At 40.3% G+C, this 20,997-nt stretch overlaps 1 protein-coding gene across 18 annotated transcripts in view; it reads left to right on the top strand.

Moving 5' to 3' along the window:
- The first annotated feature begins 4,518 nt into the window (after positions 1-4,518).
- LOC146810842 (uncharacterized) overlaps positions 4,519-20,997 on the top strand; it is a 128,772-nt gene continuing 112,293 nt past the window's right edge. For 3 of the 18 annotated variants that reach the window (XM_085617863.1, XM_085617857.1, XM_085617861.1), the window contains exons 1-2: positions 4,869-5,195; positions 12,440-12,577. In XM_085617863.1, coding sequence (XP_085473989.1) covers positions 12,506-12,577 — 72 coding nt within the window. In that variant the 5' untranslated portion in view covers positions 4,869-5,195; positions 12,440-12,505. The other 15 variants (XR_014966633.1, XR_014966632.1, XR_014966629.1 and 12 more) reach the window with 14 other exon arrangements.

Below are 20,997 nucleotides of genomic sequence, written 5' to 3'. Positions count from 1 at the left end.
GACGTGACAGTGCAAAGCCGGGCAGCATCATTTCATTTGGCTATTTTCCATCAGAAAATTTAGATTTCTTGCTTCAAGGGGCAATGCGATGTTTTTCGCCTTTTAACAGCATTTCAAAACATTCCCGACAAGATACGTCGTTTGTAAAACTAAGCATAGGAATGCGTCACGGAAGAAAAAAAATCCTATTTCAGATGAAAGAAAATTATAGAAAAGCTTTAATAAAAAACGAACATTTCAATGACACTATAACTTGCTTTAAGCGTAAGATGCATATAATGGAGTCATTTAGAAAACCTGGCGTTCCACCATTGATCAGAAACGTCCGTCTATGTTGCTGCTAAAAATGCTGCTGAAAAATCCCACTTTGAAGTTTTACATCATTGCATGCACAAACAATCAGGCCCCTTGAAAGCCTTACAAATCGAGTGGCTGAGAAGATGCGAATGAAATGAAATAGGAGGCTGGCGGTTCCATTTGATGACGTATCATGACGTAGTGTATGTTATATTCAACATTACATATTGGAATGACCGTGAACAAACATTTTTTCTCCGTTTGTTAAGTTTTTCCTACCCACTGCAGGATGTAAACATGTGGCTAGGCCAATTATGTAATGAACTAAGCCCCCTGGAAGGGCGAGTTACCCCAGCCACTGAAATATGCAGGGCGCAGGCCACGACTTCGAAGGGTGCTTGGCAGTGTCCTCCTCGATAGTGTGGCGACTGGGAGCCTCAGCAGACCAGAGGCATGGTTAAAGGGTCTCTTTACTAACATGTTCTTGGGCACCACAGAAGGCCCAAACTTCGGGCTTGATTTGTAAAAAAAAAAGCGAAACAGACGTGCCAGGGCGATTGTCAGGAGGCCACTGTTGCCTGCATTACCCATTGCTCCCACTAGCGCTGCCAATGACTGTACTATCACTACTAGCCATCACACCCATAAAAAGTATGACAGTTTAAACTTTAAATATACATTAAAATGACTAATACATGCCCCTGAAGCTATTCTTATAGTTAGGTTGCGGGTATTAGTGTTTTAAATGCATATTTAATTATTAAACAACAGATGTTGTGCTCCTCAAAAGAAAATACGACAAACAGCGCCACCATGTGTCGCTGTCATAAGAGCCGATGTTAACAATAAAGTGCCAGTGAGGAGCACCGGAGACCACCGGTTTGTATTAAGCACGGCCCCTCCTTCAGTACAGAGTGACGCTCCTGAACCTCTCTCGGCTTCCGTTAACTCTCACTCAACGCATATGTTATTGAACAGTGAAGGATATGGGCTGACTGAGCCCTGCACTGTTCAGGCCGGTAACCTTCAGGTCATGCGAGGGCGTCCATCTGCATAGAGTGCATGATTCCACTAAGCTTTTTTACTGAGACACAAGGGAGCTCCTGTCGCTCATAGACCAGAACTGCGCGGAAGCAAATTAGTATCCGAAAGTGCTGTGGGTCCTAAGCATGTCATAAGCACCTGCGCTTTCCATCCTTTATTAACATTATCAATTACTGGCCAAATTAATTTGGTAAAGTTTATATAACACATGCATAAGTAAACTATTCCATACAAAAGTTTTCAGCGAGTTATCGAAAGGACCGCTGCTCAAATAGAAACGGCACGACTGCTGAGAAAGTCAAAGACGACAAGGCAAAACGCCGCAAAGCGCCTTAAGGCACCAAAGATTACACATCTGAAGGGATGAAACAAATGTCTTCTGTCTAAAGTAAAACGTGTGATGATATTAAGATCTGCCAAGCGTCACTTCCAAAGACAGCTTCTGGACCGGTTGCATCCGTCAGATTTGAATAAAATATGAAAAATACGGCGCATCGCGAATAGACTACTGAAAATTAACCTTTTTTTAATAATTATTTCCCATTTTTCTTTGCCTTCACAATACATCTAATGAAAAGAATGTCACATGATGCGATATAGACTCTTCGTTTTCCTGCCTAATTAAGTGTGAAGCGCTCTGCTGTTGCCAGTTACTTTTGAACACTGGGGAACTATCGTCCTAGCAGTTGATAGCACATAGTCTAACGACGAGTAATAATGTGGATTATTTGATAGTGATCTCATAGCCTCATCGATCATTTTTTAATCGCTATCAATAACATGTTACTGTTTCCCAACTGAACGCACTCATCTTATCAACATCTAAAGAATGCAATGCGTAGGGTTCTTGTAAGGATTCCAATTTGTGACTTACACAGAAGCATAACAATCAGTGTGCAGCAGGTGCAGGGGCACCGGGCCCAGGGACCCGCGCGGCCGGTTGCACTTCACTATCGCTTTATTGTATTACCTAACCAGCGGTTGAGGCGGAGTGGGGGCCTCGATGCGTGCACTGGGGCCCATGCCACCCTTGCAACGCCACCGGCCAAGCATGTCTCATTCTCTCTGCCCCCCCTCCCTCCCTTCAAACCCTTAACTCGTTGAGTGCAGATGTGTCCTGCACAGAGGCGCAACTAGAGCCAAATTTCGGGGGGGGGGGGGGGCTGAGCAAATATTTCGGGGGGGGCAGCTGAACTTTAAGCAATAGGCAGAGCGGAGCTGCAGGGGCTCTTGGAAGGGGTGAAACAACAGCGAGGCCTCATTAACATGCAAATGGTCTTTTAAAGACCTGTGAAGTGCTCGGGTGCGGCTGCTTTTTTGCCGGGGAAGCTGTCTCATCCCGGGCTGCCACACACGACGGGGGGAGGGGGGGGGGCTGAAGCCCTGCGGGTCCAATGGGTGTTGCGCGCCTGGTCCTGCAATGTGTGTTTGTTTTGATTAAAGCATCGGCACACTCCCACTGTTGTTGGTAAGAAGCACAGCACGCCTACCACGGGTTGTTTTCATCGTGAAACACTAAAGTACAAGGGTTTTTCAGATAGTGCAGGAGAGGGTCAATCATGGAGGGAGGAAGGGAGGCGGCCGCGAATGTGAAAGTGATCTCGATCGCGATCTAACATCAAAGCGCGAAAGTGAAAGAAAACGAGTGCTTTCAGGCTGCCAAATGGTGCGCGCGCCCGGCGCACATGCACTGTATTTGGAGGCCTGAAAGCACTCGTTTGCACTTCCAAAACGCGCTTTCTATAGCTCTCGCCAGAGCAGCGCTAAAGCGCTGTCTCAGACGAGACCTAAAAACGCAATTTGAGAAACCGCAAAAATAGCCATTACTTAATTGCGATTGCATTTAAGGAATCACAAATTACGATTCCATGAATGCAATGCATGATGAAATCTCCAAATAGCGATTTCGCAAATAGGGGTCACAAATTACCATCAATTTGAACTTGATGGTAATTTGCAAAAACTTTGAAAAATGCACTAAAGTGCATTTTTGAAAGTTCCTGGTTACACACACACATGCCCTTGGCAAGGGCATGTGTGTGCAACATGTATTCCCATTGCAATTTCAGGGGTGCAACAGAGTGTCCTTTTGGCACCCTTCCTCCCTTGAAATTGCATTTACAATTTGCGAGTACTTATTGGGTACTCTCAATTTGCGCATGCAATTCCTATTCATTCCAATGGGCCTGTAGGCCCATAGGAATGAATGGGAACCCTTTCCTTAATTGCGACTGAATATTTAGGAATCACCATTTTTTTGCGATTTCTACATGCATAGGCTTTTGCCGTTCCTTAATTGCGATTACTTAATAATCGCAATTAAGGAATCGCAAAAGCCTACTTTGATGCATGTACCCCTTTGTCTGTTAACAAGGAAAAATAAAGCACTGTGCCATTCCCAAAGTTAATTTATTTTCACTGTAAAAGCTACAAAAGCTATCAAAAAAAGTTTAAAACTACTTTCACAGCTGTTGTGCTTTCATAGGCAAAAACATCTCATTCGTTTCTTCTCAGCATGCACATTTAGAAAAAGTTGCAACAGCTCACTTTTGGTTTCAACGTGTTATCAATACTTTCATGTGTAGCTATGGCGATGCTGAAGCCTCCAGACATATAGAATGTGGATGATTGGTACTTTTTTTTTTTTTTTATGAAAAAATATCAAGGGGGTTTGAATCTGCACAAAACAGTAACAATAAGGCGTGTGGAGTCTCAGCAAGCTCTCTGCTCATGCACTCACATGTCCTTCAGACATGAAGAACCGGGCCCGGTACCCTTGAATGGCGGCTGTTATGGAAAACAGTTTTATTTCTTGTTGATGTGTTTGTAGGCAAATATGGCTCTCCCCAAGGAATGACACGCACAGGTTGAGGTCTTCTGTGCCGTTCCTGACCTTTCATATCACATTACCAGTTTGTTTGCAGTAACATGGAGCCACAAGTGGGCACAAATAATGTCATCTAAAGGCCTATTTTGTCACGAAACACTGCGTGTTGGTTGTTGAAACTGTTTTCGTTCCCTGCAACACATTACAGTCTCCTAAATATGCTCTTTTCTAAACAGTAAATATGCCTTCACTGTTGACATTCATAATATTTTATTTTAAATTGGATTTGCATTTTTTGAGGTTTACAGACACGAATGTATTTATATAAAATCCCAGCTCAGAGACCCGGCGCACTCACAAAGGAGATCCAAAGATGCACGAGTCTGTGTACACTTCAGCTCCGGACACGCATTTTCTCCTGTGGAATTGCAGCCTGAAATGCGGCGTGCCTGGTGGGCATGCAGATTGGAAGGGATCACATTCATGTACCGAGAAAACAAAGCATGCGTGTCTCTCCATTGTTCTACAGGGGATCTGATGCAGTCATCCACTTTCTTTAAACTGCAAGAACCCTGCAGCCCCGGATCTCCACATTTTACTTCCCAGTTGGGTCAAACACAGCATGGACGTGTGGTGCACACGCTACAGAGGAGAGAAGCAACGTGGAATGAAGCAGCATGCCCGAGTTTAAGGTGATTGATGGGATTCAACATTATGAATACAGCTGTACAACATAGTTTTTTTCTTCTGGAGGCTGTAGGCAATGGTTGCTTTGGTTTGCATTCTGAGGATCATCTATCAATGGTTTGCTTTCTGCCATCATCCTGGATCTCAGGTGGAGTCATGCTGCCTTTTGGCACGGGGATACATTCTAGGTCCTGAGAAGGAGAACAAGTCCTTGAGCTGAAGGGCCATGTCAAACTCTGGAGAAGCTTCTAATGGTGGATCTGATGGTGCAGATGTTTCAATCCTGACTGCTGTTCTGAATCAAACATATCACCGGAGGTAGCTGTATCCTTTACTAGAGGTGATAATTATGTAAAGAAGTGGATACATTAAACATATCTTTACCAGGATAATGCTGTATGTTCCCGTAGAGTTTAAGAGGCTTTAATTTGCATTTTAGCTGGGAATATTTTTGCAAGCACAGCAGTGCATTCTGAATATAGGCATGATATTCTAAATTAGGTTTTCCAGCAACATGCAATGGAATCAAAACATAGTTTGTGGTGAACACATGTACAACCAGCATTAGGGCCTAATTTAGAGTTTCGGGACGGGTACCACTCACAAATGTGAGGGATATCCTGCCTGCCATATTACCAGTGCCATTAGATATTATGGACTTGCAATAGGTGGCCAAACTCTAGTTCAAGCACTAAGTAATTGAAAACCACCTTTTTTTCTTAAAATAATTCCAGGCTAGTGGCAGGAGCAGTGGGGACAACTTCAAGGCACAATTAGTTGTCTTGCCAAGATCTGAATCATGTAGCCATTGCTAAATCCAAAGCACACCGGTGTTTCATTGGGCTGTTTCTTAACATGACTCATTCTCAGCTTGCAACACACCCTGTTAGGGCCTTTCTTCTGGTACTGCAATGTCACTATTGCTTGCACCGAAACATTCTTCTGAGAAGGACGTTGAAATTTCACGGTCATTGCAGCATCGAGGTCAATATAAATGCCTTACCTGGGAGGCCTGCAATCTTTCGATAATAGTTGGCACATAATGTCCTCATTAGAGTTAGTTGGCACATCACTGCTCTCTGGATCTTAATTCAAGTAATTGTACCAACCTGAAAGGGTGCTGACCAAGCCCTGTAGCTGCCACTGAGCTATCACTCTGACATACATAAAATATAATGGGGTGACCCAGTGTCCCTCAGAACCTGGGAGTCTGGAAAATTTACTACAACCGGTTTTGTCTGGTAAACAATTTCTTTACAGTTCCATCAATAAATGTACAGAAATAAAAAGGAAACACACAAGGATGAAGTCAATCAAAGTTAGTATATTGTAATGTTTTTTCTTTTTTGTTTTTATGGTTTATTTCACAAAATTGTATGGCTGCCACGAGACAATACTCATAATTAAAAAAGGGAGAGTGACTTTTAAGTGAATAAGTGATCTAGAAGTGACAAGGTATTTTAAGTGAAGATAATAAGTACAGTGCTATACAAAACAGTATATAAATTGTTGAGATCAATGGACATCCGTCCCTAGAGAAATGAATCTCCAATAAGCCTCCTATAAATTCTGTTATTTTGCATGAGATGAAGAACATAGGGTATGGATTGTCGGGATACGTCAACGTTTTGACCCTGGATAGTGCGTGATTGCGACACAGTGGGTCTTCTTCAGGACAAACGGAGGACAGCCAGTAGAAGCGGTGTGGGGTACCACTTGGAATCCTTGTCAGAATAAAAGGAAGCCTATTCCACCATCCGGTTGGATTCTTTAGGGAGCAGAAACAGGAGTGAGTCACGTTGTTCAGGGCGGAATCTTATTCCGTAGGTAAAAGATTCAGTTGGGCAGACCGCAGACTGGTGATCAGGAAGCCAGATCCAAAGACTGGATCTTAATTCAAGTAATTGTATCAACCTGAAAGGGTGCCGACCAAGCTCTGCAGCTGCCACTCTTATCCACTGAGCTATCATTCTGACATAGGCACTGATAGTGAGTGGACAGGAATAGGGTGAGATTTTACCATTCCCAGAAAATACTGGTGCCCTTGGGTGCAGTGTTTACCAGGAATGCGTTCTCATCTCCGCACATATCTGAGCCTCGCACGTTTCCTCATCTCAGATTTGTTGTGTGATCGTGGGACGGGCAGAAATGTTCTTGTAAAGTGGAATTACGGTCACTGTGTGACAATGAGTTTACAGGTAGCTATTGAGGGCATGTTTCCCGAACGCCTGGCTTGGCAGAGCTGTTCGATGCCATTGCAACCTGAGATGAGATTGTGAATGTGCAATTCACCAGATCCATTTTACAAAGCCACTTTCATGGATGTATGAAATGCTGATTATTAATATATATCTCGGAATAAATTATGCAATTAAATGGAAGAGCGGTGTCATTAATGGTCGACTGAATGAATGGATTTGTGTTTTTGATACTGTTTGATTCTTGGCAAAAATATCCCTTCCATCTCCAAAGAACGGGTGAGATCATTTTTAGAGCATTAGGAGAAGACAGGTACGTTTCAGTTAGAGTTTCCCAAGATTAGTTGGTTTCTAGAAAATCGTCTACCGAGGTATTTGTGCTCAGAAACACCGAAAGATTTAGGGTGAAGCTAAGACTAACCTCACTCTGCTGACTTGTTCCTGGACTTGAGCTATAACAGAGCTGCAAGTATGACTTTTACTACTGTGTTTTTGAGGGATCATGTTAGCTTCTCTTACTACGTGTAATCATGCTAAGTAAGTTGCTATCATTTTGATAATGTTTATTTGTCTTATTTCTGTACGTATATAATGTTGATAAGTATCAAAATAAAAATAAAAACCAAATTGCATATACATAGCAGATTTTCAGCGGAGAAGAGAAATGTGAAAAGAAAATGATCACGAAGAGCAATTACAAAAGCTAATTGTTAAGTGGGCACAGGTTGTGTGAATTTAGTTATGCTGCATTTCTTGTTGAGTTTTGTTTTTTGTCACTGGACTGATTTAATGAAACCCACCGGCCATCATTGTTTCAGAAGTTACTACTCGTTCTTCAGGAGGCCATCCTTCAAAGGTGGTTATTTGTGGGTTACATCCATGAACAGCCTATACTATGAAGGCATCTATAAACTGCACGTCTGGATGGGGGGACTTCAAATTTTCTAACTATCGCGCTGGCAAATAATGTTGAGACGCATCATGCTGCAAGCAGTGTGCATGAGAGGGGCCTAAGGGGCAGTGGGAAGGGAGAGGAATGTGGATTGGTAGGAGTACTAAGTGAAAGAAAACACAATATTTTGTAGAAATAACCCACATTTTTAAGGTCTTTAAAAAACAGAGAGGGAGGGATTGTGTGTGTTTTTTTGTGTGTGTGTATGTAAAAATTATTGGTGAAATTAAATAGACACCTAATCTATACTCGACTAAAACACCTGTACCCAACTACTTATCAGGAAATGCATTTACTGGGGAGGGGGAGGGTATTACAACCCCCCTTCAAGTTACTCCTCTGATCTTAGTCTTCATGTATGAAACTTACATGATCTGATTAAAACTACTGGTGCAAACTCCAGACAGGGCTGTGCTTCTACTTGTCATGTTTTCTTTCACTGTCTTTGCTTCTCCTTGAAAGTGCTTTCCTCGGCTCTGACCCCCTCAGATCACCAGTAGGGTTGGATTTAGCATGTTTGTTAATCATCGGCAAATTCTCCTAATGCCCTGGTTATTCCTCATTACTGCAATACCTCTAAATACAGCAATGATCCTCTAATCAATAGCACCGCCGCCCAAAGGCTCTGGGGCAGCATCATTCGAACCATGCCATGGAGTTCCTTTCCAAAATGTTGGAAACGCTTGCTTTGAAATTATGAGTCTCATGTATGAGTTGCTTTTCCCGAAAGGTACAATTGGTGTAATTCTTTTCTATGCAGCGTCTCTTTACAGTGTTTGATTCTTTTCCTACTTTGTTTGCACACTAAACAACAAAGCAATCATAATTGCCATTTTAATGACAAATATTTCAACGTTTGGATCACTGTTGTGCAAATGTATGCTTATTTTAACTTAACGACATGAATTAGCATAAACCATTTCAATAGAAAGATTTAAGCACCATTTATTCTATTATATTTCGATCTAATTAAGTATTTTTCGGCCATTATGCTTACAGAAATATATCAAAGCTACTGTGTCTGCCTTACACATGCATATCTACAGGTATGAGCAGTGAGGCAGTCAGAGCATCGGCCGTGCACTGTTTCCCTTCAAACTGTTCATTACGGATTTCTGAGGCATGTTTGGCCTGCTTTATAGTTAAGATGCTTGGGACTTTCTGCCTTACAAACCTGTATCACTGCTGCTGGTGCGAATAAAGCACATCTAAAGGAAGCAAACATAATCTATCACTCTAATGATACAGAGGCTAGGAATGCTGATGCATAAGGTGCGCTAGAGCTACTAAATGCTCAATACAAATGTGTTACCCTTAATACACGTTTTTATACCTTATTCCTTCAATTAAATGACTAATATTGCAAAATAAATGTTTACGTTATTGATGTTTTTGAGTCATCGTACAGCACCTAGAATCTAGGCCTGGGGAAAAATGTAATTATGCCATCATAATTTGTGTGGTTTTGGGAATTCTGGGTTACTCTTGCTGTGTGAAATTCCCGAAATAACAACATTGCAACAGTTGTGTAATTACACCTCTGTTGATGGTAAAAATATAATGCAAAGCGCAACAACAATGCAAACAGCCGGAATGCGAGCAGCAATTGTATTTTCACACTATTTTTAGCACAAGATGCATCCTTGTGTCAAAAAGTGAAGCATGGCACCTTTTCAAGTAAAATATAGTAGTAAATAATACATTTGCTTTTTACATAATTTCACCCAATTTCCCCCAAATTTCCATTAATTATGCAAAAGAAAGTTCTTGGAATTTTCACCCACCCACCCACCCAATAACGTTCCAATGCAGATCATCGTACAATGCATGAACCTTCCCAATAATCTCAAAGTGATCCTCCCACCACCCTTTCCTGCTCTTACTTGAAAGGCCCAAAGCGCATCCCATTCCATCACGTGTCACGGTCTTTCACCCCATTTCACTGCTGTCCTGTTCTGTGGCAAAACTCCCTCACTGCATAGGGCTCCTCTGCCTTCCCAGCCCAGGCCCATGCTTCAAAATAAACTCATATAGAAATCAAAAGTAATTGGTCCATGTACCGGCCCTATATACTCCTGTATACAAGCGGTTGTTTCATTTCACCTCCTTTTGAAAACCAATGGATTGTTGAGCAATTGTACGAAGTATATAAAGGGGTGGAAATGCTAAAAAGAAATGTGTTAATAATTAATTCTTGAATTGAAAAGGATGCAAATTATGCATACGGTAATGCATAGCTATATACACTGTTAAAGGATCACAATCCTAAACATGTCATTTTAATATGGTAACCATATAGGCAGAAAACTTGACATCTTTGAATAACATAGTTTTACTGCTTGCACTGGGCTTTGATTGTCAGATCGGATTCAGTAGAATTTCTCTATTACCTATAGTATTGTGACATTATTTAACCACTGCGTTCATTGCTAGCTGGAGCAGGACCATGCATAGAGAGAAATCTAGTGCTCTTCCAACAACACAACTCAATCTAATCCTCAAGGCCACGTGTGCCATCCAGGACGGGCTATACAATGATCTTCTCTTAACCACACCATGTACTTGACAAAGGGCCTAGTTTTGTCTAGACTGCTGTGACTGTGCAACCTACTTAAGTGTGAATGAGCAAGTCAGAAATTGAAAGCCAGTGGTGCTCATAAGTAAAGGACACCATACAAAAGACCCCTTTTCCCTGATTTTGTCTTTTCTGAGAATTTCCACTTAACATGCTGCCCTTAAAGCCCAGCTTCACAGCGCTGTCCCACCTGCACAGAAGCCTCACTGTCCCATTTGCTAAATTCTGTATTTACATTAAGCATTGCATACTGCCACTTGCCAAATGGCCGTTTATCTGCAAAGATTGGCAACCGGTCGGAGGTTTACAACGCTGAGCAGTGTTAATTGATCAACTGTAAAAGTCAAATTTTATTTTATTTGCAAAAGAAAAGTAAATCCCTTTCAAGTTTCAAACCTTCCCAATTTCTGTTCCCATGCATACATTACATCTGGGTGATAGTGAGAAAGAGACAATGCCTTGTTTGCTATTCTAGAAGAGTGTAACTGTCCCAGAATAATCAGAAAGGTGCCAACCCCTTTTATGGACAGGACATTTCATCTACAGGGACAACTCTGAGTTTCAAAATCGGCAGCATAAATTGAACACGTAAAACGTACCTACATTGCTCAGGATATAGGTATTGTTTTGGAGTACGGAGGCAATTGGGCACGATGGAACTGCAGGTCATTATTGTCTATAAATAAATATGTTTTAAGCCCTTTTCCTACATTTTAGAAGAAAAATAACTCAGGTCCTGCTCATTATTTTCCATCCTATGGAAATGCAGCACTAGTCATAGAAAGGTATGGATGCAGTGTTCACACATTCAAGGTACCTTTCAATAGTGGGATATTTCTTCAAGCAAGAAGCAAGCTGATACTTAAAAACGTTCGAAAATCAACATATTTGCAATGCTTTTAATTAAGACTAGTTAAATAAATAAAATATATATTGAGTTGTCACACTAAGTACCTTGGCTTCCTCAGATGGTGTACTGATGACATGGCTGCTGTCCAAATACCATGACATGAAACTGTATAAAACCTTTCTTCCTGCATGTGTTCATCTGCATGTTTCTTGTAACAATATACACAACCACTGTCTTCTTAGTCACTTATGTTGCAAAATAAGTAGGTGGATGTTAATGATACCTGTGATAAAATGGAGCATGCCCCGACCCTCAATGGGTGGCCATGTATGAGGCAGGGATTACAATTGAATTTCCATTTACTAACACATATTGAATGACAACTGCTTGTAGTTCTGTCAGAAGTACATTTATGTTTAGCTAAATGTTTGTACTGATCAGAATGATCCACTGAGATTTTCATTGTACCAGTGAAAATTAAACCCAACTGTGAATCAAATATCAAATGTCAGCACACCATTTGATTGAATTAAAGTTGGATTTATTTAAACCATTGACATCAACAGACTGAAAGTAATGTAACTTACTTTATTGACCTTTCTTTATTCAAAACTCTGCCCTTCAACCATTACCTTTTTTGCTTGCTTACATTCAATATCAGGTGTTATGGCAAGCTTGTATATTTGTTATTGATTTGTCTGGAGGAAAATATTGCTGGTTGAAAACAATAACACCAGCTGAGGTCCCCTTTGCTGATACTGAACTTTCCAATAACTTTACCTATTTGTTTCTTATAACACCAAGCCACCAGTGGACACACACACACAGTCACTCATAACAACAAGTAAAGGGCTATTTGGCAGCACACATTACATGTTAGTTGTTGAACCTTTTTTGCGTTCCCTGAAACAAACTGCACTATACTGAATATGTTGTAAATAGGCCCACTGTGTTGAATAGGAACATATTTTATTTACAAACTGATTTGCGGTTTTTGTGTTTTTTGTAGACTCAGTGCATTTATAAATACCCCACACCAGAGAAGGCGTGCATTCGGTGTAGGAGCCAGAGGTGAATGAATCCAGTCTTTACATCTTCCTATGGGATTCCATACTGGGCTGCTACAAAGGAAAAACACAAGACTTCAGTAAGTAAAGGTTGTCTACGAGAAGTAATAGAAGATCACCTGCGCGTCTACCCAATGTTTCTGGAATTTAATGGCCGTTATACCTGCACTTATTCACTGGAATTTCTGTAGGAATGGAGCTGCACATTTATTTTGAAATCCAAAAATCCAAAATGGTTATGAGATCACAGTCGAAAAGTGTCAACGCCTCCAACCACAACCATTATTTATTCAAGCAATGGGAAGAAAGTAATATGGATATGAGCACATGAGATGTCTATATCAACGATGGACTCCAACCAGCAGCGTGCATGAGGATTACTTGAAAAAGGATAGAATAAACGCAATTCTGCCGTGGATTCGTAGTCCGCTTTATTTAGTTGACGGTTTGCAAGAACCTTGGCCTCCTTGAAACCATAGTCCTCTTACCACCAAAGGATTTCTTCTCTGATGTTCATATACAAATGCACCGTTTTAGAGGTAGATGCAACATCTGGTAAAAGTATACGTTTTTCATTTTATTTTGCTAATTTTTATATAACAGGTGGTCCAACGCTGTCATACTTTTCCATTGAAAACGTTATCAATTTTTCTTCAAAACTTCACAAAGGGAAAATTTTGATTAGGGTATGAAGTTTAAAATTCATGTACAATTTTCTTGCAGAAGCAGATTTTGCGCAAAATATCGGTAAACCAGTTTTAGACAGCTTTGTCTCTTTTGCCCCAATTAAAATGTTACTATTTTTACAAACTTTTTGCGCTAGAAAGTTTGTGAATTTTGTAAAAGTGTGTCAATGGAATTTAAACTTTGTCCCCCTTGAATCGATACTGTTTTGTAGTAAACTTTCATGTAGATGCTTGGCATGGCGTAAATACAGTGCATTGTTCTGTACTGTTGCTGTGGAATAGCTGGAGTTACACAAAGCAAAGATGATTGCATAGTAAAAATTACATCCGTTTCTTCAAGGCTGACAAATGCGAGTGACATGTGTCTCATTATTGCTTATAGCCAATGCTTCTAGCAGAAGTAACGCTCGTTATATGGAGAGTATTTATTGAATTGTTATTAAGATGCGAGAGCAAGTTCTTAGAATCTGTGCTGTGCAGATTGTGGGCAAATGTATTGGGCAGATTCACCTTTAGAGATAGTCTAAGCATTGGGAAGCTAGGCCAAATTTGTCTTGTAAGAACTTGCCGCATGTTGAGACCTGCTCTTACTCACTCTGACTTGGTTACTTGGAGCCTACCTAATGATCGTGCAAATGACGTGCAGAGGGCAGCAGGCCTCCACAGAGCACTTAGGCTAATTTCTTTAAAGATCCTGTTGTCTCCTCTTTTTCACAATAAGTGTGGAATTTGGAAATGGGTTGTGGATGGAGAGGCTGGCCATTGGATGGCTCAGAAATTCCTATTTAGCTAGTTTGAAATTGTGTAAGTTTAGCCAGGAAATGGGGAGAAATTTGGGATTGCCTTTTGTCCGAGCATCTATCTATCTATCTATCTATCTATCTATCTATCTATCTATCTATCTATCTATCTATCTATCTATCTATCTATCTATCTATCTATCTATCTATCTATCTATCTATCTATCTATCTATCTATCTATCTATCTATCTATCTATCTATCTATCTATCTATCTATCTATCTATCTATCTATGTTTTCCATCTTTCAGTGTGTTTTAGCTGCCAGTGATCTATGAACCAAATATTTCGTAAATATGCACCAAAATAAATATACATATACATGGGCTTATTGATAAGCCCCTTAAGCCGCTGGCGCGTCACTTTGTGTGTCGCGCCGGTAGTGCAGGAGCCTGCTCCATATTTACCAGGCAGCACTAAGCCACTTTTTGGGTGTAATGCTGCCTTGTAAATATTGTTCTCTCTAACGCAGATTTCTGTGTTAAAGGGACATGGAATGGGTGCTGCGGGGAGCATTCCCAGCAACATCCATGGCTGTTTGACACTGCCCCAGATTTACGAGAAATCATAACTCTGAGGCAGCGCCAAAAAAAACGAGGCACAACGAGGAGAAATATCTTTATTTCTCCTCATTTTCCTTGTTATATGTGTGCTGCAATAGAAAAAGGAAAAAGCCTTGTGTGATTTTTTGGGGCAGAAAGGTTTCCCTTCCTGCACAAAAATAATCATTCCCGCAACGCAGGCACCCTTGCACCATGATGCAGAGGTGCAAGTGTTGGCGCACAGCAGTGTGCCAGTGCAGGGGAATAGGAAAGGACAGGAATATGCCATATCTGATAGACACAGCGCATTCCTGCCCTTTTCTTTAGCCGTAGGGCAGTGCAGCAGGAGGGCCTGCGACGCTGCCCCTCGGCAAAAACTCATAATTGAGGCCCATAATATTTAGAATGAATGATCGATGGCAAACCAGGTTAACATGACTTCAGTTGACCGTGTCACTTTCTCATTTTTTAAGTCCAATGCACCATAGTGTGGTGTTTAAAAGGTTTGAATGTATTTTTCGAATGTCAGATTGATTACTCTCTGAGTTAACCAAATTGATGGATCTTTTCAAGACTTCCTTTATTCACTAAAGATATTGATTGGCTTAAGTTATGTTCCTGCTTTTGTTTGACCAGGACATTTCTTTGAACCAGGTTACAATGATAGATTGAAAACTTATTTTAGTTGATGTAAACTCTCTTCCTTGACACATGCTACCGTCGTTATCGAGTCTGCTGACACATTTCTTTGTGAAGCATACCGGCCTTTTGCTGAGAAGCCCGATGGCAGTGTTGGTGTGTATATCGATTGCAGACTACCTCAGGGAGACTGGTTTAGTATGCTTTACAAGGTCACTTGATTTAATGGCAAACATGTCCCTACAGAGTGCCATGTTCCTGCATCCATTAGCCTATAAGATGAGGGAAGCGTGGCAATTCTGTGACCAAGACTGTAATTTAACCAAGATGTCGCTAGGTTGATATTTTGTGGAAACGTTGTGCTCCAGCAAACCCTGTATACATGAAGGATATTGCAGGTGTAATAACACAGTGCCTAAACTGAGACTATTACCATACGTTGTAAACATTTGATCTGTATGTTTGACAAGAGACATGCAAGCAGTTTCAAAAAAGGGACACAAAAACAACTCAGGAAGGTGACACTTAGTTAGTACTTTTGGGGGAAGAACAAAACATGTATTTCAAGAGGGGCACATGAAGGGGCAGATACTAAACCTGGACTTAGAGAAAAACATCCATTTTACACATATATGAATCCACAAAAATAAATTGTGAATCTGTAAAACGCAATATAAACTGTGTTATACACATTCACCTACTCCCCAATGTAAAGTTTGCACTTTTGGGGGCATGCTACGCGGTGTGTTTGGTGCTGACTCCACTGCATTCTTCATTCACAAATATGTGTGGAAATATCTTTAACTGACATCCATATTGTTCCCCTAGGGGAGTCTTAAAATAGCACATGACTGCTGCAGAGGCAGGTACACACCAGGAAGGGTACAGAAATATCCCATGTGCATTTAGCACCTTTTACTACTTTTGGAAATTCGCGGGAGGTGAAATATGCATTTATGATTTTTACCAATAACTTAGGAGTGTAAATAGGGGAACTTGGAATTTTGTGGCAGGGGCCAGTGGTTGAAGTGCATTGCAAAACGTATGTTAACTGTGATGCTAGGGGGGTGGGACGAGTGAGTGTGGGGGCATGGTCAAAGACGTGGCAAAAAGAAGAAAATATTCTGTATCTTTTTTTCGGTCTTTCATCTTCATGTAACTCCAAAGAAAATAACGCACAGCTTAGATAGACATTAAATGCAAGTTATGTTAACCAGTGGGAAATGCACAATTGTACATTATGAAACGTGTTTTAGTTAATGCACTGCACCACAGAACTGAATCCTGGTTAGTGCATTGGAGAATAGTGTCTTGTGTATGTTTAGTGCCACAAGGTGCCAGTCTGTGACAGAAAGTACTGTGAACATGTAAGTCATTATTTTGAACTTGCATTATACACAGTATAAGATAGGCTGCTATAAAATGTACAAAAATGTTTACGATAAAAAGTGTTTCCAAAATATAGATTTTTTGCAAAATTTACATAGTGCAATCTCTTTTATAACTAGCTTTTAAAAGCACACACCACTGTTTAGCTGGTAGCTCCCTTACGATACTCCTCAAAAAGAATAAACGTGTGTCATCAGGAAGTTTCAAGTGATTCCATCAATTAACGCCAATGCTGGCTTCCAAGCACCCTTTACTTTTGCAGACTGACCAGCTGCACACATTCACATTTCTTTCCGATAAGCAGACACCCTGGCAAGAAGGCATGTTTAGCTGTCTGCCCTGTCCTCGGTTTCACGGCACAGCAGGCACAGGATACACTCCAACTGAAGCATTTCAGCTATTGATATTAATGTCCCTGGACGGTTGTTTTTCACAAAAAGTAGGGGGACTGTTTTTCTAAAATTCTAAAAGTATGGGAAGGTCGTGACCCTTAGATCTCTCCCACTTGGACCACTAGGCAGGGAAAGCTAAATTATGCAGTAAGAAAAGGCAAAGGGTGCATCATAATGCAGCACATTTTGCGATAGCACTGCTTCATTAGTTTGTCATTTTTACACATGGTAAAACTGTCTGGGCAAATATTTCACCTTATTGGTACTTTTTTAACACCCAAATGCAGCAATAAGCAATTTAAAGAGGCCCAGTCAACCTTTGCAAAGGCCCTATTATGGCACAGGAACACATGACACCACATTTTTAGTAACTTTTGACCCGCTTGAGCTAGACACATTTTGTTTGTTAAAATCTGCAGATTATTAAGAAGATGAGGGATTATGAGGCAAATGCGGCAGATCCATTACTATGCTGAAAGCAGCACTGAATCACATATGTCCAGTAGCCCTTGGTATAAGTATTTCAATTCATTGACCTGTAGAGGGGTTTTAAGTCAGCTAAATGTTACTTTTCTCCCATTAATAATGGAGTACAGGGCCAGAATTTTCCTGACCTCAATAGGTCTACTCCACTACTCCCATATGGAAGGAAATGCATAAAATAGTAGCCGATGCATACCCGTCGCTTTGATTACGCATGTCTGACTGTATGAAACCAATTGTGCATTAGCTACTCTTGTAGCCTGCCACTGCTGTTCTTTTTGCCACAGGTCACAACTGTGAATTGGAATCCATGGCCCAAAATAGCGATAGTGTACATTTGTATGGGAGTTTTGCCCTCACAACAGTGTGTCCGTATTTTCATGAATCGGGACTAAGGAGGTGCTTTCCAATACTAAACCAATGAAGAGTTTCTGGAGGGGAATGCTGAGAAGGCATTTCAGGAGGTGGAAGACAGAGAAGGCATTTTGATGAAACAGATTGTATTTCTAGAGTTGGCACACTTGGAAGATATTTTGAGAAGGCATGCAAAATATGGTGTTTCTTGTTTTTTTATTTTTTTCCATATGTATTACTATCACTTGTCAAAAACCAATAAACTTGTCAGTGTTTATTTCCTGTGAAAGGAGCTCACAGTGGATCTCTTAGCTCCTCCACCAAGTGCATTTTGTCCCTATGTTTTTTTTACAGAGAACAATAGACAAAATCAAACTTCCTCTAAGAAAATGTACCACCTTCATCTGTGCATTGTTGCCCACGGTTGATGGTAGCATTAGGGGAAAAAGCTTTATTCCTGAGCCTCTTAGAAATGAACAACTATTACAGTTATTTTTCAAATCTGGAGTGTCTCAACAGTTTACACAACTTCAAGGAGACATCCTAACAAATCTTTGTTCAATCAATTTAATTAGCTTGTTCATCCCGGAATTATTTATGAGCCATTAGGGTTTGTTGTAGACTAGAGCAGCGGTTCTTAACCCTTTTATTTCTGAAGACCACCATTTAATCATTACTAGTCCCATGAGCCCCCCACTGGATCATTTTTGGAATCCGGGGACTCTCACTGAGTCATTACTGGAAGTTGGGGACCTCAGCCTAAGCATTTTCAATTATTTGAACTAAAAATAAATACTGAAAAAATACATAAACAAGCATTCATCAAACAAATAAACAAATTATGAAATATTTGTTTTAATTCACAAAACATTATAAAAAATCTAAATTTTAATTTGAATAGGAAGGTTGAAGACTTTCTTAATTCAATAGAGACCACTCATCATCCATACTATGCTTTATTTGATGTGCCTGCACTGCTCCGACGAATGAGTCTTAGGCTATTAACTTAATTTTCAGCCTCAAATTTAAAATGTCTTCACATCTACAGAAGGTTTTTGAATGTTCATGTGTAAAGTGTGCTAATTTATTTATACACACTTTATTAATCTGTTAATATCATTTAACTGTCTAAACAGTTGCGGCCCCCCTAAGTAGGCATCACGGGACCCCAGGGGTCTTCAGGCCACAGGTTAAGAACTACTAGACTTGAGTTCTCAAGTTTTCCAGTTCCATATGCGAGTAGCTCACCCAGTCAATGAATTTCCTTTCAATTATGGGGCTTGTAGGTCTGTTTTTATAACATACTAAGGGGCATATTATCAAGCACGGCGTTAAAATTATCGCCGCTTTAGCGGTAGAAAACTGCCGCTAAGGCGGCGATAATGGGCTTGACAATATGCCCTTGAGAATTCCAATAGAAGCCCATGTTGACACCAGAACATGGGCTTCTATGGGAATTCTCAAGGGCATATTATCAAGCTCATTATCGCCGCTTTAGCGGCAGTTTTCTGCCGCTAAAGCGGCGATAATTTTAACGCCGTTTCTTGATCATATGCCCCTTATTAGCATAATAACTCCCAGCATGCACCGAATAAAACCTGGACTTGATGATCTTTCACACATGGACCTTGATAACCTGAAAACTCTGGTAAAAAGTGTTCATAGTTATCCTAGCAGAGATCATTTTTTTGCAACTTAGTCAAAGTATGACTGGTATGTTTAATTTGTTTCGCTTCAATTATATTACTTATATGTTTGATTTATAAAGTACACTTTTCCATTTCATCGCAGATATGCATTAACATTTTGTCTTTACCTATTCACAGAGGTTGTTTTCCCATTCTGATGCATGATAGTAAAGGATGATATTTACAGCTCTTAGAAGGGAGAGAAGTGCAATATGAAGCACTGTGTAAAATGCATACTTATTATTATTATTACATATTATATAAAATACAATGTGAACAGTGAGTGTTAGAAAATATTGAACACCACATAATTCTATGGGAAAGGCATCTTTTTCTTAAATAAAAAGATCTGAAACGCAAGGGGGAAATGACCCATGCTCATGCTGTATGAAAAAGCCTGATATTTGATCTTCTTGGATTAGGGTTTTTCTACGATTAGGGTGGAATTCCAAATGTCTGCTAACACTTAACCTCCCTCCACCCCCACATAGAAATGTATGCAATTCCCAGACACACTCTTCTCCTCCTCTTGCTCCTGAGGACTTTTTGCTTTGTAATGAGGACAGTCCTTGGGATTATCGGAGAAGGCAATCTGCTTTCCACATTAAAAAATGTTTCTTCATTTGTCACATGGAAAACATTTTTACAGTGATGAATCCTCCCCAAATTAAACCATCTTAATAATTTTTTTAGAAAGGCCTAGCACCCCATTTACTCTCTCTCAAGCATATTTGGACTTTTTTTCAGCGTATAAATGGCTAAGAGGAGAGACACTAAAACTTATTCTGAATATGCACAAAGTTACCACATTTTGGGTATTCACAGCTTTTCCTAGAGTCAACCCTATTGTATTCCTCTATTCATTATTTGCTGAAAAAAACAAAGGTTAAAAAGATGTTATACTTAGATGAAAATGTCAGTTAAATCATACCATTTTAAACAAAAGAAATCACTGAAATTCACCATAGTTATCTCAAGTAACTGTGACTTGTGCCCTAAAGTAACAATAATGCTCTCTCCCACCGTGCACAGTGTTGTCATCAATTATGCCTTATCAGATGTTGCAGAGTTGTAATCAATGATGTCATAGAACATGTCATGTGTGATGTAATATGTGAGTTAATTGGCAGTGCATTGTTAGGGCGCAAAATATTATTTATTTAGAGCATGAGTTACAGTTACTTAAGATAACTATACCTGGTGAATTTTGGTGTTTTTTTTCATCTAAAACGGTTTTGTTTTAACCACTCCCATAATTCATTCATTATTTGTATGTTCCCCCCCGGGCAGTAAACTACCCTGCTGCAATTTTTTTTTAAACATATTTTTTTTTTGGCCGGGGAGAGAGTTCCTCTGGGACCAACTCACCAGGCCTAGGGGTGCAGGGTAGCCATACCCTGTCCCATTGTATGTATCTTTTTTTAACCTTTTTTCCCAGGACTCTGGACTGAGTTCCAAATCCTAACATGGCTGCCGCCACATCTTTGTTTAGGAAGTGGCAGACAATCAGGTCTCCGCCATGGCGTGA

The sequence above is a fragment of the Triturus cristatus genome, chromosome 7, assembly GCF_964204655.1.
Source record: "Triturus cristatus chromosome 7, aTriCri1.1, whole genome shotgun sequence".
Classification (NCBI taxonomy): Eukaryota; Metazoa; Chordata; class Amphibia; order Caudata; family Salamandridae; genus Triturus; species Triturus cristatus.
Note: the sequence above shows the minus strand (reverse complement) of the source record. Positions and strands in the feature narration are given on the sequence as shown.